At 43.6% G+C, this 15,710-nt stretch overlaps 1 protein-coding gene across 3 annotated transcripts in view; it reads right to left on the bottom strand.

The window, feature by feature from the left end:
• Positions 1 to 15,710, bottom strand: part of THSD7B (thrombospondin type 1 domain containing 7B) — a 420,171-nt gene that overhangs the window by 214,940 nt on the left and 189,521 nt on the right. For all 3 annotated transcript variants that reach the window (XM_069982655.1, XM_069982658.1, XM_069982657.1), the window contains one exon: positions 14,086 to 14,249. In XM_069982655.1, coding sequence (XP_069838756.1) covers positions 14,086 to 14,249 — 164 coding nt within the window. The remainder of the gene's footprint in view (positions 1 to 14,085; positions 14,250 to 15,710) is intronic.

The following is a 15,710-nucleotide window of genomic DNA, read 5'->3' as shown; positions in this document are numbered from 1 at the left end:
TGCAAGGGCATTGGTAACGATGTCCTTGCAGCCCTTGTTAAGCGATTATCGGGCCATGTGATAGGCCCAGTAAACGAGCGCTGATCTATCGTTCCATAGGACGAACTACACAACATGTTTTATCGGCGAATGATTTATTACACGAACAGATATGCAAACGATTGGCGAACTACCAACCATAATTTTTCAACATGTTGAAAGAGAAAAATGAACAATTTTTCATTCGTTGTTTGATCATTGGGTGTTATTACACGAACAGATAATCGCTCATTTCGACAGTTTTAGTAAATTTTTCAACGATAATCGTTCCGTATAATAGTGGCTTAAGTATCACTAGTCTGCAACTTGTAATCTTAGAGTTCCTCTTTTTTTTTTTGGCACAATTATAGGCACTAATAGCATGGGGAGTAGCGCCACCTCTGGTGTTTAGCGGAGGCGATCACCCGTAATTTTAATTAGGAACAATTATGCTACAGGACCATCAGAGATGGAGTCAATCGGCATCTCTGGGAGATTTGCAGAACTAAAAAGGACATATTATAAATCATTTATTACTGGGGTACAAAAGCCAGGGCCCCTAATCCTGAGTCTCTGAATAATGGTCACTCATTAATAGCTAGGAATACATCCATTTTCAGGGGTCCTCCACTCCATTGTATAACATGCCTTAATTCTGGCAATAACAGTGCCCATGGCTGTCTCCATCTATCTGTTTTACAAACCCTAATGTCATTTAAATTTGCATTATTTTTCCCTTTCTCGACGGTTTTCCCTACTGGTCTATGTAGGTGTCATAGGAGATTACGTTTCTGAAAGATCAGGATGAACATTGTCATTGGTATCTGTTAGACAGGAGCTTACTGCAGCATAGGCAGCTGTGAAATGTACGGGTCCTGTCGGAATACCAAGTATTTAGCCTAATTTGTGAAGATAAAGGATCAAATCACAGCATAAAAATGTTTCTCTATACAAATAACATCTGTCTTCCATTCAGATAATAAAATAATGGTGGTAGGAGGCCATAGGAAAGAATAACACTCTTCAGAATCCTTTCAGTGCATTTTTGTAAGATAACCACATTTGAGCCGGTGTGATGCTCATTTCTCTCCGTGCGGCACATGAAGCTTTGTCTTGATAAGAAAAGAAGTTCTTAACAAACAAACAAGGTTGAGGATTGGGATTTTACCGCCGTCTATACATCCATCTGAAGGTCTGGAAATGCAGGAACAACTTGACATTTACCGTATATACAGCGTTTATCAATTCTAATCAGCAATACTCACCTCTGGGGCTGCCGTGCTTCTAAACTGAGATGGCTGATGCATTCTGGGAAATTAATATAGTCTTCCTTCACACCAGCACAACTTACATGGTATAAAAAACAGAGAATGTAAGAGTATTAGGTGGAACCATCTATATCCCAGCTAGGTATCTGGACACCAGGGATTTGAAAACAATTTCTATGAATTCTGAGAATTTCAAAAAATTCTAACCAAATCTTTACAGCGGCCGTTAAAGCATTAACTGGTAATCCCTGCTTCTACTTCACAATTGGCAGAAGGTCATACATATAATATCACTAAAGGGCAGCTTTATATTCATTGAATGAGAAGTGTATGGTGCTGGTGGAGACTATATAGGCAGGATCACAGTAGTGACAATAGAAAAAGGGAGATGTATAACCACCGTTTTACTTAAAGGGAATCTGTCACTAGGTTTATACTGCCTTAAAAGAGGGCATAGATGGATAACTGCCAATCAGCAGTTGGAGGACAGAATTTTCTGGAGCTCATAAATATCCTAGACAACTGAGCTCATGCACATAATGGAGAGGACAATTTATTGTTTATGTTATTTAGGAGGATATCTCTGGATCAGCTGCACAGAACAATGTAAGTGATACATCATTCACAAGGGTAGTTTATACTACCCTTACTACCCTTAGATAGGACAGCATAAACCTACAGAGTCTCTTTAATGGCAAAGCATTGGCTGGATATAGAGCTTGCTCAGATCCCAAGCTATAACTGCTTAGGCCAGCCCAGGAACTTGTACATGAAATCTGCATTGGGGTGGGTTCCCCCATCATAGGCTATAGATAGTTATACAACTAAGACTTGAAGCGACTCTGTGCCCAGGGGCATTCCTAATGACGAGGAGGGCGGGGAGGAGGGATGGAGAGGCGGAGCAGGCCTAGGGCACAGACACTCTAAGCCACACCAATATGACACAGTGCTGTACATTAAAAAGTTGTTTTTTAGGACAATAACTGCATCACTTGCTGAACGGACCCCAGGACATATCTTGGATTAAAAGCAGCTATCTGAAGGTATAAGTTGTTTGGGGGGGGGGGGGGGGCAGATTGTGGGTTTTAAATGGGGGACCTTATACTAAAATGGATTTACACTAACAGATCATTGAGGCATCCCTTTGTTTTCTGGGAGATAAGCCATGGCCAGACCAGTCTGGTGGCAATCATCCTTCCCCATAGGGAACACATGAACTTTTATGATTATAGGGAGGGAAAGATCATTCCGCTGTCAGTAATTCCATCGGAAATTGAGGTATCCATGGAGACGACCACGCTGGGTCGATAATGTGCACAACCCAGATTCTGATCCAATTGGGGTTGTGCGCATTACTGATGCGGCATGGTCATCTCCAAGGATGCCCAAACTACCAGCGGCAAATGGACAGCATGACGATGGGGTCCAGCATACTTTGTGACAGTACCATTTTAGTAGCTACATTTGAATTGACCAACTTTGCACATTGCTGAAATACGTTTCCGAATCTTCCTTCCGCCAAGATCTGCTTTTGGGAGAGTATAGTTACCAGGACGTTTAACCTTTGCCCCTAGGTTCATTAGGACCACCCTAAAATACCCGGGAAAGCCTTGGCAACACCGCCCCTTTGGCATCTATTACCCAGGACTGTTGGCAATTATGGAAAAAGAGACTCCCGAAATCAGCAGGTTCAGTGGATATTTCTCTGCAGGCGGACACATTTTTAGATATAATAGCATTTCAAGGGTTTATCCTGGATTTAAAAAAAACACCACAACTTCCCCCTGGGGTGTGGCCCTACATCTTGGCTTCAATCCCTTTAAATGGGTTATCCAGTGCTACAAAAACATGGCCACTTTCTTTCAGAGACAACACGACTCTTGTCTCTAGTTCAGGTGCGGTTTGCAGTTAAGCTCCATTCACTTCAATTGAACTGAGCATCAAAAACCTGCCCAAGCTGGAGACAAAAGTGGGGCTGTCTCTGGAAGAAAGTGGCCATGTTTTCGTAGCGCTGGATAACCCTTTTAATGGAACTTAGCGGCAATATCACACCCAAACTGAGGATGAGTGGTGCTGTTTCAGGGGGATCATGGATAACCCCTTTAAACTTGATCCATCTGAGTCATGTGACTAAGGTATTGAAGAATTTTTTTATTAGGAACTAATCTAGAGTTCTTTCCAACCAATGGGTTATGTTAAGAGATAATCGCAACTGAAGCGTGAAGCCGATTGTTCGAAATTTGAATACCGGTGGTTGAAGAAGTTGGATACAGCCCTAGGTAGTCCTGGTGGATATAGCTTATGGCCTATGGCTGTATCCTTAATTTTCCGAGCTCCCTAGAGCTGCATCCAATGTCTTCAGCCACCAGTATTCCTATACTGAACGATTGGCTTTGAGCATGCTCCAGTTGTGCTCATCTCTAGTTCTATCCCAGCCCCGGCATTCTAGTTAATAAAACTTTAAGAGGCCTCAGTACATGTAACTTTCTCCCGTCTTTATTTACCACCTCATTAGAAATTCTGCAGCCACCAGCAGAAGCGTCTGGGCAGTTCATGCAGAAAACTTATTACTGAATTATTCCCATATAGCAATTACTTAATAATAACAGATTTGGCCCCAAGAGAGCTGATAGGAGAAATTCTCTCTAATTGATATAATTTTGCAGGATATTATCATACAGTATCACAATACACTGGAATTCATTGCCGCCAGAGTCCCAGACAAAAGAACAAAACGGTCAGACTACTTAAAATACTTCCAGAAGCTTCCGAAATCCGAGCACATGCATAACCCGTATTAATAGACGCATACATTAGCGCCGTTGGGGCTGCCGGAGTAATTACCTCCTTGTAAAATACAGGAATACAGGTGATAGGAGCCCAGATGTATCTAAATGGCCCGACTCCAACCCAAGCAAAACAATTCATTGGACTCAAAGTTCTCGTAATTTTAGATAAAATGTAACTGGGGCTTGAAGGGGGAATCGATGGCTTCTACTGAGACCAATTAACTTCCATCTATTTTTAATAAGCTTATAAAGCTTAGAATCTTGGTGGAGACAATGGGAAGGTCATCACAGATGCTTCATCATCTAGATCAAAGATGGAAATCCTTCGGCCCTCCAGCTGTTGCAAAACTACAATTCCCATTTTTTCCCTTCCTGTGGGTGGCGGTACCAATAGTCCGGGTGGGTCAGTCACCACTCAGGACTACAGTGACAAGAGCCCAAGGGACCCACTACAACCCGGCAAGTCACCGACTATTTGGGGAACACAGCCAACCCTTATGGGTGTAATCCTTGGGGAGTTAGTGACTGTGTTATACTTTGGCATCTGCAGGTGGCTCTTTGGTGCCTTTGAGACAAGTTTAAAGGGAATGCACCACTTGACATACACAATTTTTTAATATACAGTACCACCTGGTCGGCGCTAGTGCATTTTTCAAACTGCTACCCGATTCTTACCATCTGCAATGAGTCCCACTTGGTGCACTTGAGGAGGGTCCAGTGCCCCCAGTTCACTGATATCAATGCGCTGGGCCCACCTCCAGTGCACCAGGGAAGCCTAATAGTAGATGAAGAAACCAGCGTAGATGGCAGGAACCAGGCGGTGGTTTGAAAAATGGACTGTGCCACCGGGATCAACGTACCTGCGACGATCAGGTGATATGTAAAAAAAAAAAAAAAAAAAAAAAAAAAAAGGAAATTCTGTACACCAAGTGGTACATTTGCCTTAAGGCTAGAGGTAATTTAATGTTGGACAGAGTGCCACCACATTTTTTTAGCTCCAAGGACTTTTTTGTATGTATAACGTGAAAATGTTTTATATGCTAAGGGTATGTTCACACTGTGTAAATTAGGCGCAAAGTTCCGCCGTGGAATCCCACCTGTCTCAGTGTGTAATTGCCCATCTATGGGAGAGCACACGCTCCTCCGCTGCTGCCGCTCTCCACTCAAAGGTTACATGTCACTTCTTTGAGCGGAGAGCGGCGGCAGTGGAGGAGTGTGTGCTCTCCCATAGACAGGCTATGGCACACTCAGACAGGCGGGATTCCACGGCGGAAAGTTCCGCCACGGAATTCCGCCTAATCTATTTAGTGTGAACATACCCTAATGATGTAAAGTTATAATAGTTGTTTATATGTCTTATTGTGTATTGTTATAATAAAAGGCTGATGTTGCCATTTAAATCCATCTTGTGACCTTTGCAGAGGTAACAGGGAGGTGGAGGCTGAGCTGTGAGCTGTATCCATCATCTCCTCAATCTACTGGTTTTGCCTTTAATGCTGTAGACATCACTTTCCAGCAGCCTCCTCCTTATCATCAGACAGAACAGGAGGTCACTGCTTAGTAGGCTTAACGGAAATTGTTAGATTTAAAGATTATTTTAAAGATAGATACTGTAATTCTAAAAAACATATGTTTAACATAAAACCTTGATTTAAACAATAGGTCCTTTTCTAATGACGCGTTCCCTTTAAAAGGGTTACTCCGGGAGGGGGTTATTTTTAGGGTATGGCCGGGGAAGGGGTGGAAATAGAGGCTGCCGGTCACTTACCTCTCCGGTTCCATCGCTGGGTCCCGGATCGTGCCACCCTGTTCTCCCATCCCGCTGTTGCTTCCTGGTCTGAGCTGCGGCTTGAGACGTGACGTCGTAGTGGAGTCCTGCCTCGGCCGTTGAAAAGCTGAGCTGCCTTGAGACGTCACATCTCAAGCCGCAGCTCAGACCAGGAAGCGACAGCGAGACGGGAGAATGGGGCGGCGCGATCTGGGACCTGGCACTGGAATCGGGGAGGTAAGTGACCGGCGGCCTCTATATCCACCCCTTCCCCGACCATACCCTAAAAATAACCCCTGCCCGGAGTACCCCTTTAAGTGAATTTTACATCAGTAAAGCACAGTTTACAGAACATAGCGGTATTCTATTATCCCCAGCCTTACAGATTCCGAAAATCTACATTGCACATCTGTTCCATTGATCGAACTCCACAGCCAGGGAACTGCAGACACCTCAATAAAACCACCTTGTTTGCAGCATTAAACTCTGCCGGGGAGATATGAGCCCCAGATACGCTGAGCAGATGATATCAAATTAAATTATTCCACGGCTAATATCAGTGTTCTGCCAAAAGTTTGAGTTGTGCCATTCGCAATCATTTTCACTTCATTCTCACCAGCTGGGGATAATGAATTGGGTTATAAAGTTATATATCCTATCTCTGAGGGAGCAATCTCCAGGGACGGGCGGCTGTGTAAATGAGTTAGTCATTTGCCAGTCGCACAAACGTAATTATTTCCACCGCTTAGCAACATTTGAGCATTTCAAAAGCATAGGATTCTGAAAATGCCAACTAGTAATATGTCACTTAGGGAGATTTACTGGAGAGGGTCGTGGTTGTCAACTAGGTGTGATTATCACCCATGTCTGAATACTTAGGATTTGCATAATGGACTCCACCTTAAGTATAACATTCCGTTAAAGGGGTTGTGTGGGAAGCTGCTTGTGATCACACGTCTTGGAATTATCCCTTCTGAGACGCGTAGAGGGGCGGGTTTCCAGCCCCAGTCCCAGTCAACGCTGGAGGATGACACCATGACCGCACGCAATGTCTTATACTTGCACAGTGACTCTGATGTTGCGCCGATGTTATGCAGCTATTGGATATCACATTCGGTTTGGTTTCACCCGTATGTGTTGATTGACACTTCGATCGCCCTTCCACATCTTGGAAGTGGAGAAGGATCAAAAATGTTTAGTGTTGGGGAAAGGAACTGGGCAAGGCTTTAGCCATTGTTTGCTTTTCGGAAACCACCTTTAAGGCCCCTTTCATGCGTCCGTGGCCATTTCCACACCCAGGAAGTCTTTCAAGAGCCTTTGGGAAACCATCAGTGTTTCCTGGACATGAAAATGGAGAAGTAAAAAAAAAAACATACTCACCTGCTGCAGTGCTCCCTGCTGGCTTCTCCTTTGTTTTGCGAGCATATGAGTGACGTCACTTACAGGGACAGGTAGCAGCCCGCTGTAGCTGGAGGTATAACGCTGCCTCCAGCCACAAGACTGGTTGACAGGGTCGGGAGCCAATCAGTGCACAGGGATGGGCTTAGCTAGTTGTACACATCATGTCCTGCTCTTCCTCCTGGGTACAAGCTTATCATGTTTTAGATGCCCGGAGCACAGGCTTTCTTATACCTCTTCCTTTCATTTTAGATTAATATACCAAAGATTAAAATTGAAGTCAAATGGAAAATGTGAGGAAGCGGCAAAGGTGTAGATATGTGCGGGGTCACCACTGGAGCATTACCGTATCCATACCGATGTATGTGGGATATTTTGCATACCATTCTATTTTTCCCCTTATTTATATGCACATATATTTATCTCTTTTCTTTGAAGTCGGTTCATTTTTATTTTCTATGCTGATGCTGTATTTTTGGAAAAGTGGTTTGTATGTTATTATCTAGTGATAAATGGTGGACGTGCCCCATACAGACATGTATTAAAATCTTAAAGGTTCAGTCCTGGGGGGTCTGGTCCTTACTAGGGTTGCGTACAGGTGCACTATAGGTGAAATATAGATGATTGTTGGCTGAAAAAGATCACCAGGGTTGTCCTCCCTTATATTATTTCCTTTATTACCTTTGGATACAGGCATTATTCCACGGAACGATTATCGTTCATAAACTCGCTCCAAGGACCGATCTTTAACGATAATCGGTTTGTGGAATTGGTATAAACGAGCGAACGACAAAGGCGAAATCGTTATATTGTCGTTCAAAATTGTTTTTCAGCATGTCGAAAAAAAATCGTTGGTCTTTGAAAGATAATTCGCTAATCGGTTGGTAAAATTAGAAATCTTTCAGTCGTTCGTAAAAAGGTTTTAAAAAAGTAGGTGTGTCGTATGGTCATGATCACCCCGGTGAACGTTTTAAACGACCATGTAACGACCGCAAAATAATCGTTACACTACATATATCGTTCACGTTCCCACCTGTGTTATGTGTTATCGTTCCAAAAAAAAAATTGTTTAGTGATCGTTAGCGAACGGTCGTTGGAGCGAGTTTATGAACGATAATTGTTCTGTGGAATAGGGCCTTACACCAATCCTATCTGCTCGATCTGTATATCTTGTCTATGTTGAGCGGTCAATTCAAGTCCGCATGGTATATCAGCGGATGATTTCAAGAAGAGATCGACAGTGGACACTGGGTGGCCTGGAAACTGGCAGCGGTGTGGGATAGGTTAATTAAAACATCTGTTATAGCTGTGACTAATGACTAGACAACCCCTTAAATCGAAGGGGGAAAAAAGCTTTCAACTGGTGTCAGAACGTTATACAAATTTGTAAATTACTTCCATTAAAAAAAAAAATCCTTCCAGTACTTATCACTTGCTGTATGTCCTGCAGGAAGTGGTGTATTATTTCCAGTCTGACAGTGCTCTCTGCTGCCACCTCTGTCCATGTCAGGAACTGTCCAGAGCAGTAACAAATCCCCATAGAAAACCTCTACTGCTCTGAACAGTTCCTGACATGGACAGAGGTGGCAGCAGAGAGCACTGCGTCAGACTGGAAAGAATACACCACTTTCTGCAGGACATATAGCAGTACTGAAAAGGTTGAAATTTTTAAATAGAAGTAATTTACAAACATGTATAACTTTCTGACACCAGCTATTTTGAAAAAAATAAATAAAATCTGTGGACTACGCCTTTAAGTTTTTGCCCTTTAACTGCAGAATAATCAGCATTTTTAGACTTTGTTTAAACATTGAACATTATAAGGTGATTCTATTTTTTTATTCCATCATTTATTTGTGTATCATTAATAAAATTGTTTGGGAGATGCGTCATGGGGGTCAGAATGTGTAAGGAATACTTGTGATTTTTATAAAATGTCGTGACGTAATAATATTTGGGTGATATCCTCTAAGTTTGAGGATTCCATCAATTGAGCACAGGCTCGTATATCATGCTCCCAGCAGATCTGAAAACAAGCACAACACAACGTCCCCTTTAAGAAACCTTCCTCAGAGCCAAAAGCAGATTAAGCAATATAACAATATAGCGGCTCAGAGGAGTCTCACCTTCTAAATATAATACGACCGCGATTCTGTTCAGCAATTAAATTGAACTTGTCAAAAGAATTTACATACGAACATCTGGAGACAATGGATTACAAATACAATCCATACATTCTATTTTCAGAACTGCTATTAAATTGCCGGGAGAAGCGGCGGCGTTCGCCTAATATCGGGAAATATTACTCCAAACATCCCTTTTATCTGACAATACAAACTATTCGCAGACATTGCGGTGAATAATTTAATGAAGCCATACGGTTATATCTCAGATTCCGGGGAGAAGATGTGTTTACATTGCAAATTATGTATAACGCTTGTGCGCTCTAATAATTTGAGAATTTCGATTAAAGGAAGCCTCGATGGATCACAGCGGCGTTTCTTTAATAGTTATTCCAGTGGCCATCAATTTTAATTAAAGCTGCGTTCACCGTATTAAATCGCTACTTTCATCTTACAAGCTGAGAAAATGTAAACCAATTACACAGCTAAGATGCAGTAAAGAGACGACGGAGGATTGGAAATGTGCAAAATGCTACCATGGCGCCCAAACAAATTGTTTTACATTCACAGGTGAATTTCTGATTATTTAGAACATTTAAAGGGGTTGGACCGGATTCGAAATGCGAGGCCGCTTTCTTCCAGGAACGGCCCCGCACCTGACTATAGGCTGTGTCTGGTATTGCAACTCGGCTTAGGCTAGGTACACACAACGTCTTTTTTTGGTCATTCAACGGTCTTTGTGGACAAAATTTTGAGGTCAAATAACGTCCGTTATTTTGAAATAACAGTCACAGTTATTTGACCTCAAAATGATTGATGTCCTTAAAGACGACCGTTGAATGGCCAAAAAAAAGACGTCGGTTGAACCTAGCCTTTACGTGACTGGGGCTAAGCTGCAATATCACATATAAGATATAGTGCTGCCTGGAAGAAATATGAACATATATATAACCCCATTAATTTTTCTTTGTACTAGACTACGGCTATGTTCCTGCAACGTAAGTTCTGTAGGAATCACGGCCGTTGCAACATGGGCCGTGATTCCCCTGGAACTCATGTAGTGCTGCCTTCTGAGAGAATCCCGGCCGGAGCGTATACACATAGTATACACTCCGGCCGGGATCTCTCGCGGCGCCGTAAAAAACTGACATGCCAGTTTTCTGCGGCAGCTATTCATTGTCTATGGGAGCATCTTACACAGGCAGGCCCCAATCTCCAGATTGAAGTGGGGTCTTGTGGAATATGTGGAAGCGGATGAGTGTATTAGTATGGAACAATCCTTTAAAGGGGTACTCTGGGCGAGAGGGCTTTTTTCACTATGGCCTGGGAGGGGGTAAATGAAAATAACAATGTCCACCTGGTTCCAGCACTGGGTCCCAAATCACTCTGCTCTGGTCTCCGGCCACTTCCTGGGCTATGACACAGCTTGAGACATGACGTTTTAAGCCCGCTGAGCCATTCAGAGGTGGGACCTAGCTACAGCTGATGAATAGCTGATGTCATAGCCCAGGAAGTGGCCGGAGACCAGAGCAGCGCAATTTGGGACCCAGCGATGAAACTTTTCAAGCTTTATTATAAATTTATAAAATAACCGACGCATTTCGAACCCACTTGGTTCTTAAGCTACTACTGTTACCTCTCCAAAGACTAAACAGATGGATCACACAACAGATATATTCAGACCCAGATACCATGATTATGAACCAAGTTGGTTTGAAACGCGTTTGTTATTTTATGGATTTATGATAAAGCTTGAAAAATTATTATAAGCTTAAGAGATCTGGCCTTTTTACTATATGTGATTACCTCGGAGTCCAGGGGCTTCTCTTTTATGCTCTTCATATCTGGCAATGGGCCTAGAAGCATGACTACATTTGCTGGGCGCTGACCACCGCACTTTTTTTATATACCGTGGTACCTTGGTTTAAGAGTAACTTGGTTTAGAAGCGTTTTGGTTTAAGAGTATTTCAAAATTGTGACTTGGTTTAAGAGCATTGCTTTGGTTTAAGAGCTCCCTGAACTGGGTGGGAGGGGGAGTGGAGGAGGGGCATGGCCTGCATAGCGGGGTCTACAGCACTGTACTCTGACCCAGGAAGTGTCCGTCACCTTCCAAATCATAGCAGATCCACTTCAGGCTGGGGCTTACATCAGGGGACAGGACTGTGGGGGGGGGGGGTAATCTCTCCATAGCTGTAACCCCTCTCTCCCCGGACAGAGAGTGCTGCATGTATGTGCCCACATCTCCCCTGCTCATTCCTTCATGCTCCCCATGCTTTACATCATGGGTCTCCAAACTGCGGCCCTCCAGCTGTTGGGAAACTACAACTCCCATCATGCCTGGACAGCTAAAGCTTTGGAGGGCCGCAATTTGGAGACCTATGCTTTACATGTTATTCAGAATAATAAATCATTATTTTGGGGTGTGGAACCAATTGTCTGCATTTCTATGATTTCTTATGGGAAAATTTACTTTGGCTTAAGAGTGGATTTGGATTACAAGCACAGTCCCGGAACGAATTATGCTCGTAATCCAAGGCACCACTGTATATATATACACATGTTTCCTAAAAAATTATCTGAGCTGGAAAAAAAAAAACACAGCACACCAAACCTGAGGGCGCAAGAGAAAAAAGCAGCCATGTTTTTCTAAGCCTGGTTGATGGTTTTAAAACAAGTCCAACCCCCTGCCCCTCTTTTCTTCGAACCAGCTTGACTCCAGCTTATGAAACGTTGTCACAGTGATGTCTTCTACACATATATTTCATTAACAACCTCCAGAGCCCTCGCTACAACCACAAACACGCAGGATTCTTTTCGCTGCAGTTACTTTTTATGGCTGCGCTGAAGCCGGTGATTTCCCCAGCCTCACACTAAAGGGAAGTTTAATGATTTTTAAAACCTATGACTTTCTGTCTGAATCATTTTCCTGTATTTAGATGAGGATGAGACGCGGGGTCACGTACTACTCCAAAAGGCTGAATATTGGATTTCGTTGCAGACATTTCCAAAAAATATTCAGCAACCTGTGTTGGAGTTATCTTCAAAATTCAGGTTTATCTAATGCTTATGTAATTGTAGGGGTCTTCGAGGGTTTCTGGATTCTGAACTATGCTGGACTCTACTTAAAAATTTAAATATTTCATTTTATGTTAATACATTGGGTTCTAAAGCATTTGATTACCGGTGGCTGAAGAAGATGGATGCAGCCCTACGGAGTTGGGGGAAACACGGATACAACTTATGGCCTATGACTTTATCAATTTTTTTCAAGATTCCCTAAGGCTGCACCCAACTACTTCAGCCACCGCTAATAAAATGCTGCGCGCTTGGGTTCGGACGAATATGAGCGCGCTCATGGTCACTCATCTCTATTCAGCACCAAGAAATTATGGACGATTGTCACTTCCAACTTTTGAGAACAATTTGGGCTCAAACTGTTCTCTGTTCCCGCGTGACCATGCCCCAGTGCACACAAGGACAATAAAGGCATAGAGGGGCATGGGGCTAGGGTTATTGCCTCCCTTCCCCCCACACACATACTCACCTGGCCCAGAGCAGTCCCCTGCCATTCCTTCTTTCTCACAGCACTGAAGCGCACAAGTGACTTCACTCGGGGAGCTGGAACAGAGACTGTCCTCTTGTGGTTGGAGGTGCAGTGCTGCCTTCGGCCATAAGAGACACTGGCAGGGCGGAAAGCCAATTGCTTCTTGCTGTGTCAGTCAGTGCGCCGCAGTATTTAACTTTGAGTGTTCATGGCTTACAAATAAAGGGTCAGATGCCACTCCGGGATTGCGGGCCCCCTTAGTGCATGGGCCCCATAGCAGTTGCATGGTCTGCCTTCATGGTAGCTATGCCACTGTGGAGGCAGATTCTGATGTAGAAGAACTTGACTGTAGGGCACATATTCTCCTCTTCTCTGACTTCTCTGATAATGCTAGCAAAAGTGTGCTGAGTAAGCTGGCGCTGTGCCAGGCTGATCATTTACTAATAACCTTACTGTAGATTGTATGTGGGGGCAGAAGGGGTTACTGATGCATTGGCCTAGCAAGGTGCTACATGAGCAGAAATGGAACAGTAGCAGCAGCACAGCAAAGAAGGATGATGACAAGCTAGATAGAAGAGGAGATTATGCTGCAGCACTGTGAACATACAAAAGTACATGTACTGGTAATTACACAAGGAATTACTGCCCAAGACTTTATGGGCGAGATGGGAGGCAAACTTTGATTTACTTTTCAGGCACAGTGTGGATCAGCTTCACTGGCTCAGCTTGCAGGTACACAATGCCAGCTTTGTCACTCTTCCTTTCTCTTTTTCTCTACCTTCTGCCTCCACTTCCTGCCTTCTGTCCTGATCTAGCTGTTACTAGAATTTCCCTAACCGTGAACAGCAGATTGCAGGGAAGAATAACACCAAGCAGCCAAGACTTTTAGGTGGTTCTCTGTGGTAAGGGGTAATATTCAGTAATGAAGCGATTTATAAATAGGTAAGGTATTACATAGGCTATAATATGGAGACAAGTTCTCTGAAATGACAATGACTAAGAAAGTAGCACTTCATGGTGAAATTATAATATGTAGTGGAGAGAGGGGGCCCAGATATCCTAGTTGTATCAATCAGAAGGAGACTCAGTGATAAAACATATTGGAGTGGAATATCCTTTAGTTATTGATTACTGCTGAATGTGATAGATGATATTTCAGATTGGACAATCCACTCACCTTCTTTATTTGACCCAGGATCCATGATGCGCTGAGCACAGAATACCTGGCGGGTCTGAACCCCACCGCCACATTGTGCAGCGGCCTCCACAGGGGAAGTAGAGTCCTGGTCGGTGAGCAGGGATATTTTACATTCTGACCATTCCGAAGTTTTCCAAACAAATCTGGAAGGAAAAAATAGCAAAACATAAACACATGCAAAAAGCTGTCCGGTACTTCATGGTTAATGGGATTTTAAGGGGTATAATGATCCTCTGTTTGAGATGAAGAATTGGCATTGAGAGATTCATATGAAAGTCCGACAAAGAATAAAGTATTTCCTCTCTGCTACTGCTTGTTGTGTAGTCTTACCTATCTAGTGAGGCTGGACCAAAGCCGACAGCCTAGGGGTAGACCGACATGACAGGGTTTGGAGGGGCCGTTTTGACATAAGGTGGTAGCACATAGGCTGGAGGGTCAAACATGGGTCAGGGGGTGGTTTGGAAATTGGAGGAGGTGAATGATAGAGGGGGCATTGGTGGAGAAGGGAGGATTTGGGGGTGGGGGTGTTATTATAGGTGGGGAAAAAGGGGGACAGGAGAAGGTGATGGGGCAGCCATTTTAAGTTTGCGAGCTGTTAGGAACAATATAACACCCTCCCCCTCTTGTTGGGTCCTTGGTTAGAATGGCTGAACTGGGGTAGTTGCAGGTTGGTGTGTGGAAGTGGTGGGTCTCTGGTGTCTGGGCTTGTTGCAGTGACTGGGGGTGTGGGGGGGGGGGTCCTCGAGATTGGAGTACTTACTGATAAGTTGGCAGGTAGGGGGAAACCATGCTGTGCGGGAGTATTTAGTGGTGGTGTCCAGGTTTGTCGTAACAGCTAGAGGCATGGGGGGTCCTCAATGTACTTACTAATAAGTTTGGAGGTAGGGGGGAACCATAGGTGGTTCTGGACTTCGTATTTAATCGGGTATGGCTGGACAACAGTTGTGGAAAAAGGAACTTGGTTTGGTCACAGGGCGTAAGCCCAGGTCTGGCATTGGTAACTGCATTCACAGGTGTTTAATAGGGTGCCCTTGAGCCAAGGGGGTCTTTGCTCTCAGCTGGAGGTCAATCCTGTGAAGATAAGCCAAGGTAGAACCACCCGGGGTTATCGGCCTCAAGGACCGCCTCCGTCATAAGGTTAAAATGGAGGGGGGGGGGCTCACTTTGAGGTATTGTTTATTGCAAATGTTTATGTTTATTTTTGTTAATAATAAAATAATAAAACAGTTGCCGTGGCCAATTCACTCCAGCACGGTCCCTGTCATTATTTGAGGGATATGGATTAGAAGGGGTGGTGGGGCAATGAGACAAAACCCTTGTCAAGTCTCCAACAGTACGACAGCAGCACCATTATTATTATTATTATTATTATAGAGATATTATAACTTTTCTCACTGCTGATGATTGGAGGGTCATGTTAGCAGCAAAATAAAACAGCCTGTGTCATCTATTGTTCATTCTCCAATACTCACTAAACACTAGCATTTATGAAGATATTATAACGAATTGAAAATGGAGAAGAGAACCTAGTTCTGCTGTGTTAGTCACAGCTCCTGCATATAAACATGAAATGCAATTACAGCCCCATCAGTTCTTACTTACAG

The sequence above is a fragment of the Dendropsophus ebraccatus genome, chromosome 9, assembly GCF_027789765.1.
Source record: "Dendropsophus ebraccatus isolate aDenEbr1 chromosome 9, aDenEbr1.pat, whole genome shotgun sequence".
NCBI lineage: Eukaryota > Metazoa > Chordata > Amphibia > Anura > Hylidae > Dendropsophus > Dendropsophus ebraccatus.
Note: the sequence above shows the minus strand (reverse complement) of the source record. Positions and strands in the feature narration are given on the sequence as shown.